The 21,890-nt window shown below is 40.8% G+C and overlaps 2 protein-coding genes across 5 annotated transcripts; both read right to left on the bottom strand.

Moving 5' to 3' along the window:
• depdc1a (DEP domain containing 1a) lies at positions 1–8,883 on the bottom strand. Of its 3 annotated transcripts, none has more exons than XM_034237444.1 (12): positions 8,657–8,883; positions 5,925–6,190; positions 5,683–5,830; positions 5,438–5,562; positions 5,182–5,312; positions 4,892–4,939; positions 4,196–4,333; positions 2,941–3,879; positions 1,915–2,087; positions 1,243–1,419; positions 696–902; positions 1–610 (listed from the first exon to the last, which is right to left on the bottom strand). In XM_034237444.1, exons 2-12 carry the CDS (start codon positions 6,155–6,157, stop codon positions 473–475), a joined length of 2,457 nt encoding a protein of 818 aa, XP_034093335.1. In that variant the 5' UTR covers positions 6,158–6,190; positions 8,657–8,883; the 3' UTR covers positions 1–472. The 3 variants fall into 3 exon arrangements, with proteins under 3 accessions (XP_034093335.1, XP_034093333.1, XP_034093336.1); XM_034237442.1 differs by lacking the exon at positions 8,657–8,883 and adding an exon at positions 7,390–7,646; XM_034237445.1 differs by lacking the exons at positions 2,941–3,879; positions 8,657–8,883 and adding an exon at positions 7,390–7,646.
• A 329-nt stretch (positions 8,884–9,212) lies between these two features.
• si:ch211-198n5.11 (methylcrotonoyl-coenzyme A carboxylase 2) lies at positions 9,213–20,041 on the bottom strand. 2 transcript variants are annotated; one of them, XM_034237440.1, is made up of 13 exons: positions 19,909–20,041; positions 18,683–18,784; positions 17,916–18,080; positions 17,618–17,814; positions 17,273–17,451; positions 16,780–16,860; positions 13,245–13,423; positions 12,944–13,163; positions 12,649–12,740; positions 11,906–12,062; positions 10,948–11,070; positions 10,591–10,833; positions 9,213–10,516 (listed from the first exon to the last, which is right to left on the bottom strand). In XM_034237440.1, the coding sequence occupies exons 1-13, from the start codon at positions 19,926–19,928 to the stop codon at positions 10,430–10,432; spliced, it is 1,845 nt and encodes a 614-aa protein (XP_034093331.1). In that variant the 5' UTR covers positions 19,929–20,041; the 3' UTR covers positions 9,213–10,429. The 2 variants fall into 2 exon arrangements, with proteins under 2 accessions (XP_034093331.1, XP_034093332.1); XM_034237441.1 differs by lacking the exon at positions 18,683–18,784 and having other exon boundaries at positions 19,909–20,032.
• Between the last annotated feature and the right edge of the window lie 1,849 nt (positions 20,042–21,890).

Genomic DNA, 21,890 nt, shown 5'->3' with positions numbered 1-21,890 from the left:
CACACACACACACACACACACACACACACACACACCACACACACACACACACACACACACACACACACACACACACACACACACACACACACACACACACACACACACACACACACACACGATAAGACAGGTGAGCGGATAGAAAACAGATAAACAAAAAAGGGAACATTTTAACAAAACAAAAAACCTCCTATATTTCAACTTCTCAAAGAAGCAACCCTCTGTCTATCCGCCTTCATTTTACTCAGCTGTCAATACAATCACACACACAGGCAAATAAACACATTAACTATTGTAGAAGTCTTCCAGCCTGCATTAACTCTAACATTACTACAAACCAAGTATGTCCAACGTAACACGGAAAAGGTTAATGGCTGCAAAGAGAAGAGGATTCTCCAGATCTCTTAGTATCAGTGCGGTTATATTGCAGTGAACAGGGCTGTGGCTTCTATAATGCTGCCAACCTGTACGGTTAGTTCCTGATGCTGAAAGCTTTGGTCTTCTTGATGGTGAGGAGTGGAGGTTTAATCTTCGGTTTGGTGTTGTTCTTACTTTTCTTGTCTGAGGAGGGGCACCGGCGACTGTAGATGTCTGGGTACTGCTTCTGAAACTGAAGGAAATGTTTGAAGTAAAGCTCAGTTGCAGGTAGACTTGATAAGGAGTGTTTGTTATACAATGGGACCTCTTTTTGTTACCTGCTTCAGTTTCTTGCGTCTGTCCTTCTCGCTCATGTTTTGGTTGGTCAGCAGCATCTCTAGCAACTCCTCCATGGCCTTCTGGGAAGATTCCAGCTTTTGCTGTTCAAACTCCGCGCCGCTGATCTGCCGGCAGAAGGCGTAGATGGGCATCGGAGCGCAAACCTCATCGGAGGCTTCGACGTTAGAAACACCATCCATCGGGACCTGGGTCAGGAAAGAGGAAATTACAGTCACTGTATTCAACTATTTATTGATCCTGGCCCTTACCTAAACAAATGATTGATCCGCTTTTTATGAAAACGCTTTTTGACAAAGTAATTCTGTCAATTTGATCTGAAGGAAAATGACATACACTGAATTGTTATTGACGAGCATGCAATCAATAATACATTTTGCAGTAAATGAGGCTAAAAATCGAAATAAGAATCAAATAAAAATGGATTTGCTTTCTTTTTTCAAGTTTTTTGCATCGGGGTTTGGGAAGGGTGCAGGCCCTACATAAAATACTGCAGGACACATATAGTGTAAGAGTTTCTGCGTGTACCTGTACGGCACGCAGGTACTGGATGTGGTCACTGATAGCACTACGCAGGTACTCTGGGACTGAGAGGATGCTTTCTTGATGGTCCATTAGAAATGACACCAGTCTGGTAGCCAACAGCTCGTCCAAATCACACTCCTCAGCGCTGCCCAGGACACAGCCGGAAAACGTGTGAACCATCTGGAATGACAAACATAACAACATGGTTGAAACAAGATCAAATGTAACTGATCCCTAGATAAGACAATACGAAGGCATGTAACAGTACTATAAATGTACTAGTCAATACAAATACCAGTGAATTTCAACTATTCTAAATGTCCAATAAAAACAAAAAGCACTCATTTAATATTGTTTGCAGTCAACATTTCCTCTCTAATATAAAAGTTATAATGCTGTGATAACATTTTCTTGAAACTGTATTTATTTATACCCAAAAAATACTTTTTACAAAATACATTTGAACAGATCACGATAACACGAATGCACCATTATGTTACTCAGTGACTCGGGTGCTAACTTAGAGCTAACAGCTAACACTAAAGAGCTCTCCTCATGCCTAGTTCCACATGACTTGGTTAAAAATCATTGGTTCTTGGGACATCCCCAAAAAGAAGTGAGTTATAGGCGGGGAAACAAATGTAGGTCTTGTGAGGCATCATTTTGTCGTCTCACCAGTGTGCGGGTGCCTATAGCGGGGTGGAGGCGGGGCATGTCAACGTTCTGGCTGATGCGTGACATCATCCTCATGAGGAGCTGCAACTTCCTGCGGGAGGATGGGGGGAGGAGGAGGGTGCAGAGCTGCAGGGCCTCGATGGCCACGCGCTCACTCTGAGGCTGGAGAACGCCTGTACACATACACACACGGTCACACACTGATAATAATGGAGTCCGTAGTGCAAACGGTACAGAAACAAACTGCAGTAGAATCACTCTTTGGCCACATTCATCCATCACTGCTTCGTTCACTAAATCAGAGAAATGGATGGATGAATGGATGATGGGATTAATCAACTACAGCTACGGTGTGAGAAGAACATATTTATTGTAATATGCTATTAAAAGCGTGTGCACCCCTGTTAATAGCGTTGATTCAGCACTGTATTATGTGCATTATGTTTCCTGGAACTTGGTCATTTCAGTCAGTCCACTCTTATTATGGCCATGATTTGGATATTACAAACGTGTTCAGTGTGAGAAAGTCTTTGATTTGACAGTTTGTATTATCTTTAATGAATGAAAAGAATAGCACGATTCTTCCATCGAGTTTGTATCTCAATGGTCTTCCTGTCACACGTTGTTCTATGTGGATCTGTCTAAAAATGTCGTAGTTTAAGGCAATATGAATGCAGGACTGTGACAGCAACAAAATGCATTGCATACAATCAAAGCAGCATAGCTAACAAAGCATGCCATAAGCAAGCACAATTTAGTGTGCTGCATAATTGAACTACCTAATCTCAAACATAACAGGTTGCACATGAGCTCGGTGCACCTTGATCCAGGGCTCTCCTTCCTTACTTTGTTCTGTCAAGGTTTGCTGGAAGCTTGAAAACATTTTATAAAACACTTTCTGCATCTAGACCTCACCTTTTCAACACAAGTATTTCTAAATGTACCGGCGGTTGTTAGATGTTAGATTGAGTTAGTGTGATTAGATATCTATAGGCATGCAGACACACAGAGGTGAGAGGGTCTTACTGTGCTCAGCTTTGGGTTGGGTGGGCACACAAACAGATGGTTTGAACAGTGAAACAGGGCGATGCAGCTTCGACACATCCAGAGAGCTGAGGCAGCGGCGGACAACAGCGGGCGCGGAGAGCATCTGAAGATTAGAGGTGCTGGAGGCAGGTCTGGGCCCGCTGGGTCCTGAAGGAGCACGGGACTCTTGTACTCTGGCCGAAGCAAGTGAAGAAAAGGTAGAGAAAAGAGTATAGGAGGGAAAGGCGGATGGATAGGAGGACAACGAAGGAGGGCGTGAGGCTGAGGAGGAGTGATGCTGTTCGGCGGGAGTGTTCACGTTGAGGCAGCTGGTCGCGCGATCCTGCAACTTGGACTCCATGACGTCTTCCTCCTTGGTTTCTATGACGATGTCTAAACAGCTGCCCAAGCTGCGGGGTCGCAGGAAGCGTGACCTCTGTGCAATTGACAGTCTATTTCTGATTCTGGCACCTGCAGTCAAAGGGGTTGATTTGGAAACAGAGGTAAAGTCTGTGTGACTTGTGTTTGCTATACTGTCATCCTGGCTCATGTTGCTATGGGTGCAGGAGGCCAGGCTTTCATTGGACAGAAACAGCTGTTGCCTGGTGAGAGGGGCAGAGTCATCTAGGACAGTTTCGAGTGAGCAACTCCTGGTTCGAGGCCTCGATAAAGAAACTGTACTCAGACTGGTGCAGCTGCCTCCTAAATGACCCTCGCCTCCTTTCAGCGCCGCCAGCCGCGACTGAAGCTTCCCACCGAGCACCTCTGTCATCGGGGACTCCGTCTCGTCACACCCCCCCTGTCTGAGCAGTGACAGGAGGAGACACTCTGTGGAGCGGAAGGAAGTCTTGGCTGGAGGCGGGGCCGAGGGGAGGTCGAGCTTCTTGCGTTTCCCACGTTGGTTTATCGTGTTGGGCGCTGCGACGTACCCGCAAAACACTGAAAGCGGATGCAAAGAGAAGAGGGGGCCAAGCGGGGCAAGCAGTGTCAATGAAAGCAGACAGAGTAGGGGAGGAACAGGGTTTAGTTAGTTTAAACCTTTACGTAACATACAGAACCAGACACGACACATAACAGACACAGAGCTGCTCATATCACTGACTTCACAAACACAAGTGACAACAACCAAGATCCTCATGTTAGCAGTCCACCGTTAGGGAAACAGCATGTCAATTAGACGGAGAAACAAGATGCTGCATACTTCCTGTTTCATATTTCAAAAAAATAACTTGTGAAATGAGTCCAGAGTACATACCCAAGACGTTGATAAATAGTTCATACAGCTCATATGTGAGTACTGGCTGCGGAAGGCTGTAGAAGTAATCTGACACCGTTTTAAAGACGTCTCTCTCGAAGCCGGGATAGGACGGCTGTTCGCTGTCGTACTTCGGCCCTGGAAATAAAAATCATGTTAATGCATCTACCATGAAATGGAAGGATATTTGAGAGGTCCCAAAACAAAGCCTTTGTAACTTTCTATTGGATTCTTAATAATTCAGAGAGTTCAGTTTCCTGAAAGTTGATCCAAGGCAATGATTTTGTTAAGTAAAGTAATAAGTTAAAGAAATAATGTGTTTAATGACGCAATATGGCACACTTAAACATTGAAAATTAGCTAATTATTTTCTGTATTACAAGTTCTCATATATATTTTGTTTAGATATGCAAAAGAAACATAATGTCATGTGTGTGCATTTAAGAGAAAGCTATAGACGTGAATAAACAAAGAAGGATTAACATCTTAATGTGTATTTTCGGATGTTATCTTTGCACTAGTCTGAAAGAATGTCCTGTTATGAATGCAAACTAGCCGGAACTCTTGAAATTGAACAGTGCAAAAACAGTGTTTCACTTGTATTGTCTCGCATTAGGTTGTTATTTTTTCCCCATGATCAGCTCTTAGCAATGTTCATGCAGCACAGAGGTGTAAAAGCAGCTTGTTGTTACTCACAGTTGGCCAGGCTCTTCATGGCAGAGAGAACCCAGTGTGGGAGGTCATCTAGAGAGACGGTAAACGGGTTACACTGGTTGCTAGTTGCAGTACATTGAACCGTTAGTGTGTTGTATAACCTTGAAATAACATCTAAAATATCTCACGTGTCAATGCTCAGATTTTTGATAAAAACTGTTTCAAAGTTAAAAGATTATATTGTATTATCGTATTCATTCAAAAAGAGAATCCTTATAGCATGAGGATTTTTTATACTTTTCATACTGTTTTTTGTAGATGTATAAACCTACTCGTTTTGTCATCCAGAGTGACCACTCCATGCTTGTTGACATTGGTCATATTATGGACGATGTTCTGTGGGTTCACATAACGCTGGTCTAAAACCTCATCAAGAGATGCAACGCCCAGAATCCTCTGCAGGCTGAAACACAACACACAAGCTTCAGTCACTCACAACAAATCTCCTTCTCTTTCTGATTTCAAGGCTTAGTTTAGATGTATCAAAAAGATGTTGATTGTGAAAAGTGATATCTTTGGGGTTTATACTGTGTCGTGGTGATGTCTTTCCAGATCTCCTGTTCATCCTCAACTGTCAGCTCTCGCCTCGGCACCTGCTGCTCTCCTATTGGCTGATTCTCTCCTCCTGCTTGGAGGGCAGGATCGACATTTTCCTGGAAGGCACAAACAGAGAATCACAAAACTGATTATTTTTCAAATACGGACCGTACGTCAAACCTGGGTCTTGTGATAAAGTTGTACATAAAATAGAAACATTGCCCTGTCTAGCTTACCTGCGTCTCCTTCTCATGTTCCTTCTTGATACCCCTAAACTTGAAGAAACCCTCCCTGTCCCTGAATGAAGGTCTTTTCTTAACAGAACCAGGAGCCGAGCCTGAAGCTGGACAGGGAATTGGCTTCAGAGGGGAAGTGGTGGGGAATCTGGGGAGAAAAGAGAGGACATCGATTGCATTATTTTGTGTGGGGGAGTGTAATCTACATCGATTGTGTATGTTTATAAAGAAAGATGCCCTACCTGTACAGAGTGTTGTTGTCCTCCAGATCCTCTGTGCCACAACGACCCTTCACGTCTTCGATCACGTGGTTCTTCAAGAACTTCTTCAGGAGCTGCACTGTCTGCTGCCTGGTGACATCAGGGCCAAAATTGCTGTTGTTACGTAGCAGCTGGTGCATCCACTCCACAGCGGCCGAGGCGGCGAAGCAGGAGGCGTAGTGCCGGAAGTTCTGGCGATGTTTCCTGAGGGGCATTCCAGACCGAAACAAGCGAGTCACCTCATTCCACTGAAACAGAGAGGGTGGAGTTTAATAAATTAACTTATGTTCATTTCTTCTTTTATTTCAAGACCGTGTCCTGTGGGACGTTCTTGAATGCATTGACCTGAGGACGACTGGACAGAAGGGATGCACTGGTGTAGTTTGAATAAAGGTTTGCAAACATTTCTTTCAAAGAAACAGAAAAAAATGTTGCATCGGTAAAGCGTTGATCTGAGACGAAGTCGAGACAAAACAATGCAGACAACCAAGAAGTCCTAAAAATATTTATGGCTCATGGTCCTAAAAGCCAAAAACACTTGTAGTATAAATAACCAGTCTATTGTGAGAACAACTGTCGTTTTCTGGGACACCCAGCGGGTCAAAGGTCAAAGGGTTGCAGAATTAGGTGTAAGGTTTGGCTTTGTACTACACGTGTTGGTGACTTGTTGGAATTTGTACCATTTAAGACTATTTCTCACCTCTGGCACCTTGTCAATAGGGAGAGTTGAATATGTTTGAGTTGCAGTCAGAGTTGAAGACATCTCCTTGTTTTCAAACCTGGAATTTACGAGACTCATTTTCCACTTTCTTCTGATATTTTAAAGACTTAAAGCCTCCCTCAAAGGAAAACAAAATATATATTTGTAAAATAAGTCGACAATCAAAATGTTTTTAAATGGAGGGGTATAATTAACACATATCTGATCCAAAACTGTCTAATAAGCCCTCCAACAGTTCGCTTAATTCTGATGTATTGCTCAGTATCTATTTAGCTTAAAGTTGGTAACAATTGACATTTAAGAATACTATTGCATGCAAATCATCTGATTAAACCTTCTCAATATTGAATATGTTCTAGTCAATCATTGAACGGAAACTGTTATGTTATGTCAGCCTAAAACATTATTAACAGATACACAAGAATACTTGACGCATTCCTGATAATGTGGAGAAAAGACGTTGAGAAAAAGCTACGTATTGGACAAATTAACAAGTGAGCAGGATTAACTTCAATTATGCTAGGGTAAGGAACTCACAAAAGACGATATTAACTCTATGAAAACACAAAAGGTAACCAACAAACTGTTATTTACGATAAGGAGTAAAGTCACATTAACCAGCTAACATTATAGCGTTTCGGTAGACGGAAATGTGTCTCATGAATTAGCAGTTAGCAACCTCTAACGTTAGGAAGCTAAAGCACTTATCAACAAATGGTAACTTACGAGTTTGGTGGCCCGGTACGGTCCTGGGGTGATAACATGAGAATTCATTTTTATCTCAAAAACACAGAACGTTTTTCCTCTAAACGATATGACAAGAGGTCAAAATATCCATTACTCAGGGGAGGATTTAGCCGATGTTTTGCTGCAGGATTGTGTGAATGGCAGCATTGATAATACCCAGCTCTGCCTGGCTGATAGTCGTCTGTTCAAAATTACGAGCCGTGTGATTCTGCAACGCGATTGGACGAGCAGCGCGTCACGTGATCAGGCTCGAAGAATAGAGGTTGGGTGGAGTACAGTAAGAAAACAGTGCGACCATGAAGAAAGCACGTTTAGCTGTTTCAAACAAAATGAGTTATGTCGTTTTTCCGTTGAGACAACCTCTTTACTTTATTTTATAACCGTTAAGCAATGCAATTATTTAAAGCCATACATAGGTAGGTATACAAGTCAATTTGTAAAAAGAAAGCAAATAAATATATTGCCTAGCATACATGAGTTGAGTTCCAATATGGAACTATTACTTTACTATTAAGAGTAAATGTACATGCTATATTTCACCAAAATGTGTGAATACATTGGCATTCATATTGACTTCCACATAGTTTGCTGTGATCCAAGAAGCCATTGAGCTGCCATCAGCAGTAATCAACCCTTTTGTGTTCACTGGCTCACACACACACACACACACACACACACACACACACACACACACACACACACACACACACACACACACACACACACACACACACACACACACACACAACACACACACACACACACACACACACACACACACACACACACACACACACACACACACACACACACACACACACACACACACACACACACACACACAATATACATTAGCATACTTTAAATGGCCTTTTGTGGGGATCATGCTGTTCAGTTAAAGGCAGAATGATAGTATGGTGGGGGATAAACAGAAAGACAGTGGAGGTTAGAGACATTGCAACTGGGGAGGATGGGCTTGATTAAGCCACTGCTTTAGTTATGCTAATGTTTGGAAACAGTAGGCTACTAAAAGATAGACCCAGATGTCTGTTTGGAAGATTACATCTGAACACTTTTTAAGGGATTAAATCACTCTCCTTTGATTAAAAATCTGCCCTTTTCACAAAAAAAGGTAAATTCCGTTGTTACATTTTCTGTAACTACTTCATCTTCTGTAATCAGTCCTATTGAACACGTGAATATGCACATAATAGTAATTTCAAAAGTTAAGTTGTTGGACACTTACTCAGAAATGGAGGCTTTGAGTTTTCCAAAACACTTGCACAAGTTGCATGTTGGACCAGGATATCAAGATGTCCCAACCTGATGCTCCTGCTGATGCGTCATAACGTCAGATTTATTGTGCAGACAGTGCAGAGAAAAAGCGTGAAAACATGCTTCTTTTTAAACTCTGCAGATTCCTCGGTCTGCACAGGGAAGCTCACACATCCAAAGCATTTACATTTTTAAGAGATGAGGACTTCTGGAAGCTGACAGCCACACCTTTTGAGAGTAGGATTCAAATGAGCAGTGGTGGAAGTTAACTACTCGTCAATATACAAGGAAAAGCAGATGTGCCCCCCCCCCCCCCATTAAGAATACTTATAAATGTGTTACTTAAACTGTATGTGAATTACTCACTTGCGCCCTCTACAAACTCTACAGGTAAAAGAACATCTGAAAAGCTTCTTTCTCTTATTTAGGTAAATGTTTCCATTTACAGAAGGTTTAATTCAACGTATGCAATAAAGCACATTATTTGTGATGCTTAAATATAAAAAAAGGGGTTCCACATTTTGACCAAGAATGTAAAGTTTTTATTGAACTTTTCATCATGGCTGCCCCCAGCTGGTATTCAATGGTAGTGGATCATCCTTTTTCTCCACTGAAAGGTCACCATAGAGTGCATTTCGTCTACCATACTTCACTGACTATTATATGATCTTGTCAAGAGTTTAAGATTTTTTTTTGCTTGCAAACGTTAATGTTATTTCAATTTCCTTTGAATTAACTTCACATTTGGATGCAAGCAGTGGTACTCACTTCAACATAACAATACCTTTGTTACAGCAAACTCAGCCCAAATGTTTTAACTTATAAGTAAACTGGGACATTCAATTTTGGAATATCCCCCTTATTAAAAACATGAAAAAAAACACACTAGTTTTCAATTGAATTTTTTTAACATTTTTGTTCATTTTAGAATACAAATGAAATAAAACTACATTACTATTATTAATTTACATTCTTAATTACAGAGCATGATATCTTACAATGTGTTCATTTTGGACAGAAATTACTGTTGAATAAATTGTTACTAGAAACAAATATCAGTGTATGTGGGGCTTTTGAATAACAAATTAATAAAAGGTGGCACATGATTATCTGTGGAAAAAAACACAACTCGGTTGAGGCTCAAACACAGTACTTGTGCTAACAAAATAAATGTAACAGTCATATATTAATAACAATACTTCACACTTCTTGTAGCATTGATTGAATTTCAATAGCGTTTCTTTATGTACTCAAGACATGATGAGGCACTTAACCGGGACTTTTTTCAGTGTTTAAATTCAATAAGCCAACATAACTTTGAGAAATATTATACCAAAAATGAAACTTTAAATCATCACCTGTGTTTACAGCAGACAGAAAAATGTATTAGGTCCAAACCTAAAAACAAATTCAATATTTGAGGACTCTTGAACCTTTTGGAAAGTTGGTGAGTGACTTTACCAAGTATCTGACAAGATGTTGCGGTAATGTATTAACACATTTGTGTTTCGGTATGTAGATTATTTTAAATGCTGCGATTTCCCCATTCTTCTCTTTTAGGATGATGATCACCCTCAATGACCAGTCATACTGAATAAAGGCCAGGGCTGGCTTTGATTCTTTTGGCACATTTTGGTAAATGTCACTAATGGGCTATAGCAACCAGATTACATTAAAAACAGCAGCTCAGTGGACGGATGCTTGTAGAGTCCAGAGGTAGTGAGGAGAAGGAAGATGGCAGCCTTTATATACGCAGAAGTGCTGACCGGACTCTCTCTGTGGTGAGTTGATACTGCTGCTGTTTGATGATGTCAAGGCAGTCTCTGAGAACCTTCAGACATGTACACATTAGTATTAAAAGATGTCAAAATGGAGGTGGTAAATTGTATTGGTAATGCTTTATACCTTTCTGGTGTCCTGAGGCAGAATGACTCCATCGTCCCAGAGTCTGCCGGAAGAGAAGAATGCTGAGCTCTCCTCATCCAGTCTCTTATTTAGCCTGTCCTCCTGCTTCTTCTTCTTCTCCTCCTCCTCCTCTTCTGCCTCACTGTCAGGGCAAGGCAGAGAGGCAGCGTGACCCGGAGCCGTCATCGACACTCTGGCATTGGGCCACAGGAACAGGAAATTAGGGTCAAAAGCCCGCCCACACTAGAAGAAAAAACCGGAAACAGGATTCAGATTATTGTGGAGTTATTCTAGATTCTACATGAGCGTAAAGTATGATGATGAAGAAAAGTACGGAAAAGATGATGAGAATCTCACCATGGCGTAGCTGTCTGCACCATGGCAGCCACCAATTACCACAGTGATTTTTGGGACGGAGGCACACGCTACTGCTGACATCATCGAACCCTGAGCTTTCAGGCGGTTGGTGTTCATCTCTGCCTGGAAGAGAAAGAAAAAAAACACAGAGAAAAAAAAAACAGATGTGAAATTTCAAAATGTTTCATGATTTCCACAATTGTATTATTTCCCCAAAGTCCCAAAATATCAAGGCAAGGCAAGTTTATTCATATAGCACAACACAAGGCAATTCAAAGTGCTTTACAAAAATTAAAGACATTAAAGATCCCCTATTATACTGATTTTCATCAATATATTATAGGTCTGTTTGGCTCGAAATACCAAACAGATTATGCATCCCATAATCCAGAAAATAAGGAGCCACTCCCATCGCCTGTCTGCAAGATATTGGTTAAAAATAATAGAGCTCTAGGAAGAGATGCAGGTGATAAGGGGGGGGGGGGGGGGCGGGGGTTACCTTGGTTGGTTATTGGCTAATTACACAAGCCAAAAAAATCGTTGTGACATCATAAAGTGGCCAAAATCTGATCAGCTCATTTTCAGACAGGTTTTTTATATGGATCAGGACAAAAAGAGAGGGAATCTTTTTTTTTTCCGAATCTCTTTACACAGAGAGGACACATATTTATGTACAAAAGTGCATTTTGCATAATAGGTCCCCTTTAAGAGCATAAAACACATTATAAACATTAAAAAGCAAAGATAATAAAACATGAATAACACAGGTACATGAATAAAAGTTACAGTGCAGTATAAGATGTGAATAGTACAACATTGATTTAAACAATAATAATAATAATAACTTTAATCAGATATAAATCCAAAAAAGACAAAATATTAGTTTTATCAATTCTACTTTTGAGTTTTATGTATGTTGTATTTCAGCAGGCCTGTGTGTGTCACTGGGGGTGTGTACCTGAGTGGTGGTGAGTGTAGGCGCTGCGGTGGGCACTGTGTTCTGGAGGAAGAGGAGTGGGATGTCTCTTTGGTCACACAACTGAACAAATTGACTTCCTTTCAGTGCCGCTTGGTATGACAGCTCTCCATTGTTGGCTACTATTCCCACTAAGTTGCTAACACAGAACACATACACAGATGTAAAAAGGTGCTCACATATACTCAAGAACAAGTAATACCACAACTAGAGCATGAAACTATCCTGCTGATGAGTCAGTCACACTGCTCTCCAACAACAGTAAGCGCTATGTGACAGTTGGTCATTGGTCGAGGGACAGAGATTTAAATTTGCTTTGGTCTTTTTTTCTTTTGACGTCTGCTGATCTGATTAAGATGTTACTGAGGGCAGCAGCTAATCCTGTGAGGGTGAGGGGTCACTGTGTTTCTGAAGGTAAGCCTTAAATTATGCAAATGTCTAAGGAAGCAATGACAGAATTAATAAGAGTTTCATTAAACCACCAGCGACTATCTAAGTGCCCTACGAAGGACTCTTTTTGTTTTAGAAAATATTATAGATCTGAGACAAAGACAAACAGGGATTGAGAGGGGGGTTGGCAGGTTAACAAGCACCGTGCATTTTGGTCAACAAATCTATTAATCTAACATACTTAGAGACCGTTTGTTGGTTGAAATTGTTCCTGTTATTGCCCTTGCTATCTTAACCTACATCTTAATCCCTGTGTGTGTGATTGTATCTTTTACCTATGAATCTTTGCAAAGCCAGTGATGAGCGTGGTTCCATAGCGAGCTTTAAACTCCTGGAAGCGGCTACCGTCTGTCAGCCGACTGACCACCTGGACAGACACACAGAAACAGCAAACAGCTTTCATACATACTGCATCACTGAGACAGCAAAATGAGCGCCATTATAGAAAAAGGACTTTTCCAAAAATCACAACGAAGTGTGAAGTGACCATTTACAAGAAAGTGACATTTATAGTGTTCACTGTCAGCTTCAGTTACTGCTTGTGTGTGTGTGTGTGTGTGCATACTGTACCATTTTAACATCTAGACTGTAGTTATAACTCTTAGGAGCGAGCCCCAGAAGCTCCTCTGAACTATACAGCGGCTCTTCCTCAGCTTTCTTCTTCCTCGTCCTCTCCTCATCCTCCTCCTCTTCCTCGGGCAGTAGGAAGTTGAGGGTGGACACAATGTTTCTGGTACACTCATACGCCTCCTTTTCATCCCAGGAAAAATGGTCCACACAGCCACTCACCCTGAAGAGAAATCAACAGGCATGATAATGGGAATTTATTCTTATTTCTTTAATTATAATAACAATGTGTTTAGTGACGTACTCTGCGTGAAGCGTGGCTCCTCCCAGGTCTTCTGGTGTGACTTCCTCTCCCGTGGCGGCCTTAACGAGCGGTGGCCCGCCCAGAAATATGGTTCCTATCCGGTGCACCATCACTGTCTCTTCTGCCATGGTGGGGATGTAAGCTCCACCCGCCGTGCATGACCCGCACACCACCGACACCTTTTGGATTGTTAGTGGTTTTCATTTGCAAATATGTTTTTCAGAGAGTGCACATTTTAAAACTGAAGTAGCTGAGATTTTATCCAATTCTTATGTGGATTTTTGTCTTTTCTCTCAGGACTTTCAAGACGGACACAACATTTCGACCACATTCCTGCAGTGCGTAAAGTCTTATCTATGTCCGGTTAAAAAAACTATATTGAGAACAAATGAAATATTATTTCACAATGTTATTGTTGGGCATAGACCTTGGCCCTTTCTCATTTCTCTAATTCCCCTCCTCGACTCCTATCCTCGATTCCTATCCTCGTGTTTTAGTCCCGCCCACAGGAGATGCGAGCGGAGGAGCCGAGGAGGGGAGCCGAGGAGAGAGGAGGGGAAGCAGCAGGCGGTTAGATAAATGAGAACTCCTCTCCTCTGAGTGGTCATTTTAAAGAGACGTCCATTAATGATGACAGGAGGCACAGCAGCCCATTTCCGGGTCATTACCGGAGGACCGAGGAGTCGAGGAGGGGAAATTAGAGAAATAAGAAAGAGCCCCAGTGCCCTGTACTTGAAAGAGTGGTTGCTGACCAACTTCAACAACACCTGGACAAAAACAACCTTCATGAACCCTTCCAATCGGGTTTCCGCTCAAAGCACAGCACCGAAACAACGCTGGTAAAAATCACCAACGACCTCCTCCGTGCAGCTGACTCTGGACTGCTCACCATCCTAATCCTCCTTGACCTCACAGCTGCCTTTGACACCATCTCGCACCCACTGCTTATCAAACGTCTGGCAGACATTGGGATCACTGGTACTGCACTCTCATGGTTTTCATCCTACCTCACAGACAGAAAACAATATGTCCGTCTCAGCACCCACCGGTCAAGCTGCTCCACTGTCTCACATGGTGTTCCTCAGGGGTCAGTATTGGGTCCACTCCTGTTCATTATCTACCTACTCCCTCTTGGCACTATCCTCCGTCATCATAATGTCCATTTCCACTGTTACGCCGATGATACCCAGGTCTACATTTCCAGAAAACCCAACACTGTCCTCCCCCCAACCTCTCTCACCAACTGCCTCCAGGACATCAGGAGCTGGATGAGCAGGAACTTCCTAAACCTCAACGGCAGCAAAACCGAAGCCCTGCTGGTTGGCACCAAAACCACCCTCTCCAAAACCTCATCCTCCCCTGCCTCCAACCTCAATAATTGATGGCTACTCCATCCCCTTCTCTGGCCAAGTTAAGAGCCTTGGTGTCATCCTGGACAGCTCCCTCTCATTTTCACCTCACATAAATAACATCACCCGGACTGCCTTCTTCCACATACGCAACATCTCCAGACTCCGCCCATCTCTTTCTCAATCAAACACTGAAGTCCTGGTCAATGCATTTGTCACGTCCCGCATCGACTACTGTAACGCCATCCTCTCAGGCATTCCCACCAAGCTCATCAATAAACTACAAATCATACAGAACTCTGCAGCCCGGATCATCACCGGCACCAAGGCCTCAGAACACATCACCCCCATCCTCATCCAACTCCACTGGCTCCCTGTTCAATCCTGTATCAACTTCAAAAACCTACTGCTCACTTACAAAGCCCTCCATAACCTGCCCCTCCCCCCCTATCTGGCTGACCTTCTTCAGGAGTACACCCCCCTCGCTCCCTCTGCTCCTCCTCTGCTGGTCTGCTAACCGTCCCCACCCCATGCCTCGTCACCATGGGTTCTCAGGCTTTTAGCTGCACTGCTCCCAGACTCTGGAACTCCCTCCCCCCGCACATCCGACAGTCAGACACAATCACCATATTCAAATCCCAATTAAAAACCCACCTGTTCAAATCTGCCTACTCACTGTAGTGCTCCCCATTATATGTTTCATTTGCATCCACTTGACTGTCTCCTCCATGATTTCCTGTTTGTGTTTTTATCATGTTCTGTTGCCTATTAGCGTTTTTTTTTTTTAATTGTACGGTGTCCTTGGGTGTCATGAAAGGCGCCTAAAAATAAAATGTATTATTATTATCGAGTTAAGGAAATATATGATATATTATGATGTGATATGATGTGATTGATGATGTGATATGAATGATAATGGGACACATCGACGTCTGTATGTTACTTTGATCCGGTAACTTATGTTATGGCAGATAGTTAAAGGGGACCTATCATGCAAAATGCACTTTTTTACGTCTTTTATAGATAAATGTCTTCCCGGTGTGTCAGGGAACTCACGCAGCATCAGAAAATAAAACCCTCTCTCTTTTCCTCCGTACCCAAATCTCTAAAAACGGGGCTACAACGGAGCTGATCCAGATTTGCGTCCGCTATGACGTAGGGCCTAATATCGGAAATGTAGGCTGGCTTTACACCCACGGCCCTATCAGAAACGTTGCTATCAGAAACAATGCCCGACTGTTTTGGACGTAATATGGTCAGTGCATGTTTACATTAGCATACAAAGCCTTTGAGCTCCATACTGTTTCAGAAATAATCCTTGATAATCCATGATATGGCGTTTCATCACAGCAGAATCTGCCGGTAGAATCTCCCGCATGAGCTCAGCCCCCTCCTTTCTTTTTGTTAATCAATTTCTTTTTTTAAAGGTTTATACCCCAAATCAGAAATTTTGAAACAGGAAGTGAAATAGAGGGATATGAACAGGGGTGCACATAACTTTTTTGCCCTGGTTCTCAAAGGAGCACCTGGAGATGTTGCTTGGTGCGCATCCTTAAAATGAAATAAACCGGACCTTTTGAGGGGTACTTGACTTTATGAGCAGGGGGGGGGGGGGGGGAGGTGCGCTAGTGAGCACGCTCATGAACTGTTCGCCGGACAGGGTTACTGTGTGGAGCGCATAAAGCAGACCCTTCATGCGATAGCGAGGGGTAGAGCGAGGGATAGCAGATGCCGTCGTGCACGCAGACGGATTAAAAAAATTAAACCTAAATGGCTCGCGAATTATACTTTGACGGCCGTTAATATACCTGGGCGGCCCGACCAAGTAAAGTCTATGTGTGGGAAACCCTGCTATCTTACCAGTTCTTATGCAACTCGCAAATATCTCTCTCTTCTCTATCTCTCTCTTCTCTCTCCCTCTCTTGGTGCGCAAATGCACCTTTTTTCAAATGATCCGGTGCTCCTTCTTTGCTCCGGAGCAGGTTTGCCGTTCAGCATAAGTTACCATGGAGATCTACCCCGGTAAGAAATGAACCAGCGTCGTAGAACCGGAAACCCAGAGTTAACCCTGAAATTACCTTACTAACCGAAAATCCTGCTTCGTAGTACAGGGCACTGGAAAGGTAAGGTCAGATGTGTTTATGTTTATTACAACAACTTTTATTTTTTACTTTATATTTCCTTACCTGTGGGATCTTCATCGCAGACATGATGGCTTCGTTATAAAACGTCCTTCCTCCCTGGTTCTTATCAGGAAAGATCTCTGACTGGCAATCACACACACACACACACACACACACACACACACACACACACACACACACACACACACACACACACACACACACACACACACACACACACACACACACACACACACACACACACACCACACACACACACACACACACACACACACACACACACACACACACACACACACACACACACACACACACACACACACACACACACACACACACACACACACACACACACACACACACACACACACACAGGTTAGAACTACAAACTGCAGTCATGTAATTCAACCATCTATCACATTTAAAAATACTGTAATGATGCTAACCTCTTATTATGGCTGGGGAGGCTCTGTCTATATGTGTGTGTGTGTGTGTGTGTGTGTGTGTGTGTGTGTGTGTGTGTGTGTGTGTTTACCTGCAGTGGTAGAAAAGCTCCTCCAGAGTCCACAAGGTAAACACAGGGCAGGCGGTTCTGAATTGCAACTTCCTGTGCTCGTAGCTGTTTCTTTACAGTGATTGGATACGCTGTGCCGCCCTTCACTGTGGCATCCATGGCAATGAAAACACACCACAGGCCATTGATCCTGCCGATGCCTGGAGGGTTACACATACCAACACACAGAAGAACTCAGTGACATGTGCATCAAAATAAATTGCTCACAGTTTGAAATAAAAGAAGGTAGAAGAGGAAAATGATTTAATCAGAGCCATTTAGCAAGAGAATAGAAAGATACATTATTTACAGTAAGTGGTTTCTCACCAGTCAGGCATCCAGCTGCAGGGATGTCACCGTATGGCAGACCCAGACCAGCCAATAGTGACAGCTCCAGGAAATCCTCATCATCCAGAAGGAGGCGCAGTCGATCCCTGACCAGCAACTTCTTGTTTCTCTGAGTGTGTCTGGCGATGGCTTTTTCCCCTCCACCCTTCATTGCCTTGTCAGTTAACTCAATGTACCTTACAGAGAGAGAAAGCTCATGCATTTGTATACATTTTAGTTAATAATGTAGTGGGGGAAATCGACCAAATGGATCAGGGCTAATGAGAGTAGAACTGACTTTTTGTGGCAGGCGTTGCTGTTTTGTAGGTTTGCTTCATACACATGTTGTTGGATGGGCTGGAGGGGCTGTTCCAGCACAGGGAAGGCACTGTGCAGAGACCTTTTCCTCTTGGCTGCAGAGCTCATACAGCGGACTGAACACTGCCAACGCTGCTCAGCCAGCCTGAAACACAAGATTCATAAACTAACTTTGTTATCACTGAAAGGAAGGGTCCACCTTTAGTCAGAAATACAGTTGGGTAAAGTGTACTACCTTTATGACCTATATATATACCTTTATGACAATAGGGTAGAAAGGTGTGCAAACACAGAAGAATATTGAGCAATTATTGTGTTAACCGTACTGCAAGTTACAATGACAATTCTAACCAGCATATTTACTCAGATGTGGCTATTTGACATTAATTCTGGGATTTATTAGAAACAGGCATGACTTAACGGCAGTTTATCAGATATATTTACCATAAATAACCAACTTTACAGCATCATAATGACCAAATATTATTGAGTTATAGTCATGTATAACACTAATGTAATAATATACTATAAATGTATGCTAAAGTAGTCAATTTCACTTCTTTTCATTAGCTAACCTTGGAGGAGTTTAACAGAGAAAAACTATATTTTATATGATTTATTAGGAAGAACCAAGATAAACGTGCAATTATAGTTGGTATATTGATATCATAAAATATTCACAAGTTTATTCGCAATAATGGTCAGAAAAATATAATGTTTTCCTATAATTCTTAGTTAATGAATTACCTGTGATATCTTTCCTCTGTGGTGTTTCTCAACATCCATGAGGGTGAGAGAGTGTGTGGAGGCACAAAGCCTGGACACACTTTTCCTCCGCTACACACACTTCTTTTAGGGACAGAGAACAAACAGGAGTAGGTACAATAGCTTAGGGCAAGTGACAGGTTAATATTTATTCTGACTATTTGTGTATTTTGCATTGTGGTTTCTTACAATAATTAATTACATTTGAGGTACTTGTACTTTACTTGAGTATTTACAAGTACTTTATAATATATATATATATATATATATATATATATATATTATACTTCTTCTCTGCTACATTTAAAAGGGAAATAATGTAATTTTACTCCACTACATTTATTAAACAGCTTTAGCCATGGATCTGTAAAAAAAGGAACTCTTTAAGTCACAAAAGAGTCTATTTTTGTAAACATATTTTACAAAAAGTAAATCAGAACTTTGTTTGTCTTCAACAGTAAAATGTGTATTGATGCAACAATATAACCTAGAAATGTCACATCTATAAATGTAATTATATAAACACATAAAGGCAATTTTTCTGCACATTGATTACTTTTACTGGTTAATTAATTAATTACATTTAGCTGATAATACTTTCGTACTTTTACTAAAGTAAGATTTTGAATGCAGGACTTGTACTTGTAATTAAGTATTTTGACAATAATGATTTGTTAGCATTACAAAATATGATGCACTATGTCATACATTCAACTATTTTATGAAATACTCCAATATGATGCAGTAAAATGCTACTTACAGATTAATTCGACAAATGCACCATTTTACCTAAGTAACATTTTGGATAGAGGATATTATATATTATGTTTACAGTGTTATTCCTACTATTAATGCGACTTCATAATAACTATTACCTCAGACAGTTGCTACTAAAAAATATTGAACCCAGTAGGCTGGAAAGTGGAAACAAAAGTATGAAAGTTATAATTTAGCATGTTAAATATGATGTCAACGCCGACAATGCACACGCTCATTTTTCTCACTGTCTATTCAAACCATAGACTGTATAAAGATTCAAACACATACATCGAAACATATATCAGTATAGCATGCATTTATCGCAAGACAAGTAGTAAGCTAACTGCATACAAAATAAAACTATGCCAAAGGTCGTAAGGACCCCTGACTTCACTATAAGGTGAGAAATAAATGTGTTTTTTTAAATTGGTAAATGTAAACAGTCTTACCTTACTATGCAGCGGTACATGTCAGTCTGCCTGCTGCAATATAGCAAATTATGCTCTTTAATAGCTAAACATTCAACCAAAACAGAGCTCGACGTCTCCTCTTCCTCCGTATTGTGCTTGTTGGTAGCTGTTGCACCTGTGATACACATTACCGCCACCTACAGGAGAGAAAATCAGGTTCATCTATCTATCTATCTATCTATCTATCTATCTATCTATCTATCTATCTATCTATCTATCTATCTATCTATCTATCTATCTATCTATCTATCTATCTATCTATCTATCTAGCTATCTATCTATCTATCTATCTATCTATCTATCTATCTATCTATCTATCTATCTATCTATCTATCTATCCATCCACAGCTCTGAAAAAAATTAAGAGGCCCCTGCAGCATTATCAGTTTCTCTGGTTTTAGTTTTTATAATAATAATAATAATAATAATACACTTTATTTGTATAGCACCTTTCATGCACAAAGCAGCCCAAAGTGCTTTACAGAAAACACAACAACAATATTACAATTAATACAGAACAAGATACAACATCTACAGTGATAATATGTTTTTAAAAAAAAGAAAGAAAAAGAAAAAGGAAATCAAAAATGTAAAATAAAAGCAAAACAGAAACAAATGCAATAAAACATGGACAATGATACTGGTGAAAATTGAAAGTTAACCCAAATTAAAAGCCACATTAAAAACATAGGTTTTTGTATGCAGTTAGCTTATCTCAGCTTGTCTTGCGATAAATGCATGCTATACTGATATATGTTTCGATGTATGTGTTTGAATCTTTATACAGTCTATGGTTTGAATAGACAGTGAGAAAAATGAGCGTGTGCATTGTCGGCGTTGACATCATATTTAACATGCTAAATTATAACTTTCATACTTTTGTTTCCACTTTCCAGCCTACTGGGTTCAATATTTTTTAGTAGCAACTGTCTGAGGTAATAGTTATTATGAAGTCGCATTAATAGTAGGAATAACACTGTAAACATAATATATAATATCCTCTATCCAAAATGTTACTTAGGTAAAATGGTGCATTTGTCGAATTAATCTGTAAGTAGCATTTTACTGCATCATATTGGAGTATTTCATAAAATAGTTGAATGTATGACATATTGCATCATATTTTGTAATGCTAACAAATCATTATTGTCAAAATACTTAATTACAAGTACAAGTCCTGCATTCAAAATCTTACTTTAGTAAAAGTACGAAAGTATTATCAAAAACATAGGTTTTTAATGAGCTTTTAAACATTTCAAGTATGTTTGCTGTTCCAAGATCCACGGGGAGGCTGTTCCATAGTTTAGGGCCGTAAAAACAGAACGCAGCCTCCCCAGATCTCTTGAGTGATACCCTTGGAATTTCCAAAAGCAGGGCACTGGAGGATCTAAGGGTTCTTGTTGGAACATAAAAAGAAGACAAATAAAAAAGAAATATTGTATGTGTTTGAGTAAAATGAAAACTAAATATTTTATAAACTACTGACAACATGTATTTGTGTTGGAATTCAACAGACACTGGAAAGGAATGGCTTCCATGTATGTAGAGATTGAGATGTAATAAAACATTTGGAGGGGTCTCTTCACTTTTTCTCGAGCTGTATATCTCTCTCACTACAGCTGTAGTCACACATATAGGCCGCTAGAGGGAACTGTATAATCACTCATTCAAGCCTAGCGTTTCTTTTAAAAAGTAAACGTTTATTTGTGCATTCTAAAGAAACATTTACAACATAACATCATCATAACACACACACTGCTACACAACACAGTACAAATTTTGTAGGGAAAGCCAATTTCTATAGTAATAAGCTACAGCTAATAGAGTCACTTCATTAATTATATCTAATGGTCACTCCCTAAAATTAAGCATCTATTCTCAAAATGAGTGCTTTTTATGTTTTTTTTTTTACAGTTGTTATGTGACACCACAACTGTATTGCATGTCTGCAAAAGGAAATA

This window comes from Gymnodraco acuticeps, unplaced genomic scaffold (assembly GCF_902827175.1).
Source record: "Gymnodraco acuticeps unplaced genomic scaffold, fGymAcu1.1, whole genome shotgun sequence".
NCBI classification, from domain to species: domain Eukaryota; kingdom Metazoa; phylum Chordata; class Actinopteri; order Perciformes; family Bathydraconidae; genus Gymnodraco; species Gymnodraco acuticeps.
The sequence above is the reverse complement of the archived record's forward strand: the minus strand, read 5'-3'. Positions and strand labels throughout refer to the sequence as shown.

Bases quoted from the DNA above. Each gene is read 5' to 3' on its own strand.
- depdc1a (XM_034237442.1), bottom strand. From the start codon at position 7,437: ATGAATTCTCATGTTATCACCCCAGGACCGTACCGGGCCACCAAACTC. The intron at 5,563-5,682 runs GTAAGCTAGACA...TGTGCCTTCCAG, and splicing joins AACATGAGAAGGAGACGCAG to GAAAATGTCGATCCTGCCCT. The intron at 611-695 runs GTAACAAAAAGA...CATTTCCTTCAG, and splicing joins GACGCAAGAAACTGAAGCAG to TTTCAGAAGCAGTACCCAGA.
- si:ch211-198n5.11 (XM_034237440.1), bottom strand. From the start codon at position 19,928: ATGTACCGCTGCATAGTAAG. The intron at 17,815-17,915 runs GTCAGTTCTACT...TCTCTCTGTAAG, and splicing joins AGCAACGCCTGCCACAAAAA to GTACATTGAGTTAACTGACA. The intron at 12,741-12,943 runs GTACAGTATGCA...GTGTCTGTCCAG, and splicing joins ACAGTCTAGATGTTAAAATG to GTGGTCAGTCGGCTGACAGA.